The sequence below is a fragment of the Desmodus rotundus genome, chromosome 3, assembly GCF_022682495.2.
Source record: "Desmodus rotundus isolate HL8 chromosome 3, HLdesRot8A.1, whole genome shotgun sequence".
Classification (NCBI taxonomy): Eukaryota; Metazoa; Chordata; class Mammalia; order Chiroptera; family Phyllostomidae; genus Desmodus; species Desmodus rotundus.
Genome location: NC_071389.1, coordinates 138872881 through 138880447, shown reverse-complemented (window position 1 = coordinate 138880447; position 7567 = coordinate 138872881). Strand labels below are relative to the sequence as shown.

Below are 7567 nucleotides of genomic sequence, written 5' to 3'. Positions count from 1 at the left end.
ATGAATGTAAACATGGGAGGTAATGTACAATTATAAAAATTACTGTGCTGACAGTAGTAATATGGATGACTTTTGAATTATTTTTCCGTAACATTGTTATTTTATCTTTACGTAAAAATAAATTTAACAAAATTTGAGTCATTATCATTGTAACATACTTAAATCAGAAAAAAGAAATCATTATTCAAAAAGCCAAAAGAGTTTAGCTTTCTTTTATTTATGTATTTACTTATCTATTTTTTGTCCTCACCCAAGGACATTTTTTCATTGCTTTTAGAGAGAGGAAGAGAGAGAAAGAAACATCAATGTGAGAGAGAAACATCGACTGGTTGCCTCCCATATGTTCCCAGACCAGGGATCGAACCTGTAACCTAGATATGTGCTGTGACCAGGAATCGAATCCAAAACCCTTCAGTTATTGGACGGTGCTCCACCTGAGCCACACCAGCCAGGGCTAGCTTTCTTTTATTACCTGAAATTCAGCCTTTTTACACAGCTGTAAAACTCCAGTTGATCTTGTGAAGGACAAAGATGAAGAAAGACTCCCCTAGGATGGCAGGCAGTTTCCTAAAGATGAAGCTCAATCATTTAAAAATTGCAAATAGGAAGCCAGGATGGATTTTGAAGTATGTATTTACCTAATTCCCCTTTGCAGCACAGACTCAAGCTTCCAAACAAGTTTCAAGGGCAATGTCCAAGACAGACACAGCTTTTTCTTGGCATTATATTGCACTGCCAATACTTACATTCTATGATTTTATGCTTTAAATGTACTTCTATTTATAGAATCTGCATAGTTTGCTCTTATATGTCAATATGTTTATAGCTCAATAAAAACATACTCAAAGTATTTTAAAAGTGAGTTTCTGCTCTTGATTTATCAAACAAATACACTTTATTTTTAATCATTAAAATAACACCTTGAAAATTCTGCTGTTAAAAAATAGATTCATAGCATCATGCATGCTATCACCTCTTAAGGACACATTCTTATAGATCCTCTAATGCAGGGGGGTCAAACTCATTTTCACTGGGTCCCACATCAGCCTGGCTTTTGCCTTCAAAGGGCCGAATGTAATTTTAGGACTGTATAAATGTAACTACTCCTTAACAGTTAAGAGAGAGCTCGGCGCTGCCACCGGGTAGAAACAAGGTGTCCGGTGGGATAAAACAAGGTGGAATAAAACAAGGTGGAAGGCTGGATTCAGCTGGAGGGCCTTGTGTTTGCCACCTGTGCTCTAATGAGAAGATATGTCCTTATAGATAAAGAAAACTGTATATATATGGTAATTATCCATTCAAATTTTTTACATTACTTCTCAAAAGGTTATCATTTAGTCAGATAATGATGAGTGTTTGTTTCCCTTAGTTCTTTCCTTAGTTCTTTCCCCTCCCTGCCTTCTTCCACCTCTCTCAGTTGCAAGTAGCACGTGCCTCCCAACTGCAGCCACACCCTGAGGTCTGGACCTGACCTGCATTAGGTGAAGTGGATTGCAGAGTGAATGTCTTCATCTGTATTCTTAGCAGAAGCCACCTTTCTGGATTCTTGTGCAAACCTTAGAAAAGAGGAGAAAACCCCCATTAAGTGTGCGTTGAATTTCCTGCCTTTAACCCACCTAACCACGCAGGATGAGGACTCAAGTCAGAATGACAACTACATAAAAAAAAATTAATGTGACTTTTCTTACCCAGCCAGATTTATGGGGTAAGGTTCATGCTAGCTACCTTCTTTTCATGATAAAATCTAAACAGTATAAATCGTGCTATTTAGAGAAAACAAAATAAAACAAGAAACCTAATTAATCATTTTTCAGAAATGCAAATGCGTATTTGATTTACAGGATTTCTAAGCCAGGCAGAGAAGTATGTGGAAACAGCAAGGTAAAATGCACACGCTGCAATAAGTTTTGTGGTTTAGCTGGAGAATGTGTTATATCAACAGAAAATAATGATTTTAGTTTTTCAATTGCCCCAAGATCATTTCCACTATTGATGAGGCCTGAGATGTCTGTAAAGAGTAGTCATTGAATTAATTTATTTGTCTGGCAAACTTTTTGTCAGCAGATTCCTCATTACCTTGAAAATGTCATTAACTACTCTGTGCTAAGATACTAGAAGCACGAACCACAATGAAACCTATATTGAGCTCTTACTTAAGTTAGGCTTCTGTGAAGCAGTAATATACTCCTGATTTCATGTTAAAAATCTTCCAAACATCAATGTTTAAATCACAATCCAGCAATAAAAGAGTACCTTGAAATTATAGTTTTACATTTCACCATTTTATTTTCCTCTTCAAATTGATCACAACTTGAAAGAATTAAGAGGAGAAAGAAGCTATAATATAAATTATTTGAGAGTTCTTCCTGTTTTTAAGATCCGGAAGGTTAAGATGACAAAGAAACCTTTTAAAGTGGCAGAGAGTACTTGAAGTACCTGAATATGATAGAATATAAAATAAATAAACATAAATTCAACCTGATTATACAAGTGTAGATACTCTTTCTAGAATATTTTTTGAGAAATTAAATGCAACTGTGCTCATTGGAAATAACCTACTCATTCAAGAAAATTTGAGCACCCACCAAGTGACAAAAGGTAGAGGTGGATAAAACAGATGCGGTCCCTGCCTTCTTGCAGCTGAACAAAAGAGGAAACATTTACATTGACTATTTACTACATGTGGTGTGTTATAATGTTAGTCAATGTTTACTGAGTGATTATTATGTACCAAACACTGTTCAAAGTGATTTTTATATATTAGTTCACTTAATCCTCACAATAAATCTATGAGGTAGGTACTATTATTTCTGTTATACAAAAGTAAAGAGGTAATTTGTCCAAGGCTCCACTGAGTAAGTGTGGGAGCCGGGGAGTTTTTGTGTCTGTACCACCTTTTGACTTGCTGCATAAATATTATTTAATTGCCAGTACAAACTTTTTGAAGACAACACTCTTATTATCTCTATTTTACAGAAGAGGAAACAAATGCGGAGAGGTGAAATCACTCACCCAGCATGAACTGACCAATATCCTCCCCACTGAACCATGCTACAGTGCTTTACCGGGAAGATAGACACCAAGGGTCAACCAGGCTCCACATTTAACTTTGACCCCATTTGACCTCGGAGTAGACATTTTTCTTCAAACCAGACCCCACCACCACCACCATCCTTCCCTCTCAGCCCCCAGCCTCACGAAAAAACTCCTATCTGAAAAGACAATGTACTCAGTCAACAGCTTCCTCCTATTAACATCACAACTATTCTTTCCTAGAATCATGTCTGTGTCTCGCTGAGCCCTTCCATTAGCCTTTTTCCTATACATGAAGACCAAGTAAAACATCCAAACCTTGGAGGACACTCACAGTTTACATTCCGCACTTAAATATTCTTCTTCCTCCCTGATTCATACACTTCTTCTCCTTCTTGAAATTTAACCTTTTAAAAAAAAAAATTTTGCTGCCTGATCTGGATTAAATTCAAATCTTCCAGATTCCCCCTAAAATATATTTAAAGCTCTCTTTTGCTTCATGTCACTGATGTTTAACTACTTTGAAATATCACTGGCCCTGGCTGGTGTGGCTCAGTGGATTGAGTGCTGGCCTACCTGTCTAAAGGGCACTGGTTGGACTCCCAGTCAGGGCACATGCCTGGGCTACAGGCCAGGTCCGTAGTTAGGGGCGAGCAAGAAGCAATTGATCTATGTACCTCTCACATATAGATATTTCTCTCCCTTACTCCCTCCTTTCCCCTCTCTCTAAAGATAAATAAACTAAAAATAAATCTTAAAAAAATCTTAAAGAGAAATATCACTGTTACTTATCCATAAGAGTGTGTCAGAATTTTATTCTCATTATCAAGATCTGATACATCTTGAACAGAAAACAAATTAAATAAAAAATAATTTGGGGATAAATTTGTACTGTATATGCCATCTATGCAATTAAAACATATATATGGTTTATATATAAAATATATATAGTTATATATGTATAACATGTGATTAGAATATAGTCATATGACTAAAACACTTCCTTATATAACAATGTGAATGTATTTAATGCCACTGAATTGCACACTTAAAAATGGCTAAAATGGTAAGTTTTATGTTGTGTATATGTTACCAGTTTAAAAAAAAAAAAAAAGAGCCCTGGCTGGTGTGGCTCAGTGGATAGAGTGCCAGCCTGTGAACCAAAGGGACGCCAGTCGGATTCCCAGTCAGGGCACACGCCTGGGTTGTGGGCCAGGTCTCCAGAAGGGGGCACATGAGAGGCAACCACACATTGATGTTTCTCTCCCTCTCTTTCTCCCTCCCTTCCCCATCTCTAATAAATAAATAAGTAAGTAAGTAAATAAATAAAATATTTTTTAAAAAGAAGGGTATTTTGGCTAAATATATAATGGCTAAATTTTATTTGGTAATTACAGTTGTGATTTAAAATAGTCATGTATTCCATGTTATGATCAATTAAGTATGTTCGAATAAGTAAGCTTACATTATTTTTTCATCAGTGAATTTCCTTTCTCCCCACAATCTTATGATCTAGTACTATTGTTACGACCAAAAAAAGAAACTGAGGCACATACTTGCACCCAAGGTCACATAGCTGGTAAGTGGTGGAGCTGGGTTGTGACTCCAGGCAATTCAGCTCTCAAGTCTGACCCCTTTATTTTATTGTTTTTTTACAAATTTATTTTATCTTTTAAAGAATTTATTTATTTTTAGAGAGGGGAAGGGAGGGAGAAAGAGAGGGAGAGTAACAATGATATGAGAAAGAAGCATGATGGGTAGCCTGGCCCACAAACCAGGCATGTGCCCTGACTGGGAATCAAACTAGTGACTTTTTGGTTTGCAGATGATGCCCAACCCACAGAGCCACAGCAGCAGGGCCAGAGCAACTGTTCTTCCCCACGCCTTTTCTCCAGCTTCTTAACACTTCTCTGAGCTCCTGATATAGGTTTCTAGTAAAATCCCTCTCACTGAATCCAAAACCCTAAAAATAAAGCTAGAATGTATACAATATGCACCACACACGGAGTTTACTCCAAGTACTTTTAAAGAAATCCAATGAATATATTTTGAAATATTTTAGGGTAGTATAATGTTTATACCCACCAGTTGAATGTTTCAAAAATGAACCCGAGGGTACTTCTCAGCAAGTGTTCTCTCTTTGCATATGAATTGAACATCGGGCTAATCCTTTGCCTAAACCCTTCTTCCTTTTTCTTGTGTGCCTTATGGCCAATGATGGCCAATGACTTCAAGTACATTATATCGATAAAACACTCTGGAACTCAATTGCCAGGAAACGCATGGCAAGAACCTGAATCACTGGCTCACACTTTGAATAAACGTGCCATGGCACTGACAAAAATCATTAGGATCACAATTCACTTCCCATAGAGAACAAGTGCGCTTTTGTACAGGAAAATTAGGAGATAGGAAGAATGACAGAGCACCAGAGTGGGACTGGTCAAGCAGGTCATTAAAGGAGGAGAAAAATCACCATTTTGATGAGGACCATGCGTAGTGTCCTTTGACATCTGGTTTTTAACCCTCACAAGAGCTCTAAGATAAAGGCGTTATCTCCTTTCCACAGATGAGAAATCTGCGGTTGCAGGGGTTTCGAGCCTCCAAGGAGACCAAAGCCATGTCGTCTCCGTGGGGAAAAGGTATGAAAAGGCCTTCCCAGGAACAAAGTTTCCCAGGATTAGAGCAGAATGTAAATGCCTGCGACAAAACTTCGACTGATTCCCTCAATGCCAGAATATACTACATTTTGTCTATATGGCACTTTGAAATACAGGGCAATACCATCACCTTTTAAGCTTTTTAAGACAGGTAGGTGATGCTTTTCTCCTTAATAGGGAAACATACCAAGTAAGGAACAAATAGTCGTTGTGGAAAACAATTTCAAAAACTGTAGGCTCGTTCTCACAAGGAACACCAGGAAATGACTTCACGTTTTTTCTAAACTACCAATATATATGGTTCGCAGTAGGAAAACCCGGCTCCTGGTCCACGCCCACAAATGCCAGTCCGCCTGAGTGGCGGCCCGGCCTCAGGGCTAAACCCTGCCAGGCCCCGCCCCCTACTCTGCTGGCCCCGTGCCTCGCCATTAGCGTACCTTCGCGCTTGCGCAGATCAGACCTCCGACTGTAGGCGGAAGTTGTCGTCGCGCTACTTCGTAAAATTGTTTCTTCCCCTGCATCTCCCCCTTTTCTCTTTGGCGACTTAGCGCGAACACTCTTCCGGGTCGAAGGGTTTGCTTCCGGAGAGCGGGAAGGCTGAAACGAGGTAGCTAAATTGATACCAAATTAACAAGGTTCTCGGTGGAGAAGGCTGTGGCCATGGACAGGTCAGTTCTGGTGGTGACTGCTGAGCTCGGACCCTTGTCCCTCCTACTTGGCAGGCCGAAGCAAGTGGAACCCAACTCCCAGAGGAAGCTAAGGAGAGCGCGGGTGCTGATTCCTAGGACTTTGCCAGGGCTGGGAGGCTCTGCAGCTGATGGAAGAAAGACCGCTTGGGTGGGAGAGGGATGCCGAAAGATAACTCGCTGCGTTCCCACGGCGGCTCTGATCTATCCATTGAGCCTTTGAGGAACATTTTTCGCTGCTGCGGTGGGCGGGGTAGGAGGTGGCGCGGCTTGTGAGATGCCGAATGACCGGCCGGAGATCACAAAGCCAATCGATAACGGAACTAGGAATCTCATCTCAGACTTTCTGATTACAAGTTACAGCATCAGATAGTTATTGAATTGAGTTTTCCTATGACCCTAACGCTATGCTAGCCGTCTGCGACAAAGATGAGTGATTCAAATTTCTTGGCCTCGGGGAATTCGTTGTGTAGTGGAGGAGACGTATAGGCAGTTTTGTACAGCTCTGTGGGAAAAGAAATGAAACAAATTAAGTCCCCTGCCACGGGAGGTATCGGGAAGACCTCTCAATGGAGGTAACGGTCTTTGAATAATACTAGTATCCAAGATTGAGTGCCTTTAACTATTTAAATATATTATTAGCTAATTTAATTTTCGTAACAGTCTTGTAAGGAGAGGTGTTATGATCATCCTGTCATAGATAACACTGGAACTAAAAGAGGTTAAAGAACTTGGTCAAAGTTAGGAAACTAATAAATAGAAGAACCAAGTCGCCAACCTGGATCTGTGTGTCTTCAGACTCGGGAAGGCTGTTTGACGAGTTAGTGTGCTCCAGGTGCACCAAGGGGTCAGATGTTCTCTGTAAAACATGTGCAAAGGTAAATGGATACGAAAGTGCATGCTTTGTTTAGGTATATGGTCGCATGTATGTTTGTATGGGGGAAATGTTTGTGGCTTTAAGGCTGAACTGGTAAGGCGGAGTCAGATTGTAGAAACCATGGTGGGAAATTTGGACTTGATTCTGTAAGTGGAGGAAAAGCACACTAGATTATTCTCTTAAAATACAGGTCTCTTAATTCACACAATTGATTTTCTAGACCTTGAGCTGAGAATGACATGATCTGGAGCATTGTGACTTCTATACTGCTGAGACAGGAGACACCCTTAGTGTACTAGAATTCCTTTTTA

The 7567-nt window shown here is 39.7% G+C and overlaps 1 protein-coding gene across 2 annotated transcripts in view; it reads left to right on the top strand.

Moving 5' to 3' along the window:
• Positions 1–6200: 6200 nt before the first annotated feature.
• NUP107 (nucleoporin 107) overlaps positions 6201–7567 on the top strand; it is a 39964-nt gene continuing 38597 nt past the window's right edge. Inside the window, exon 1 of one of the 2 annotated variants that reach the window (XM_045184753.3) lies at positions 6201–6300. Coding sequence is in view for 1 of the 2 variants with exons in the window: in XM_024576260.3 (XP_024432028.2) it covers positions 6354–6361 (8 nt within the window). In the remaining variant the exon portion in view is untranslated. Of the gene's footprint in view, positions 6362–7567 lie in introns of both variants that reach the window. The other variant, XM_024576260.3, reaches the window with a different exon arrangement.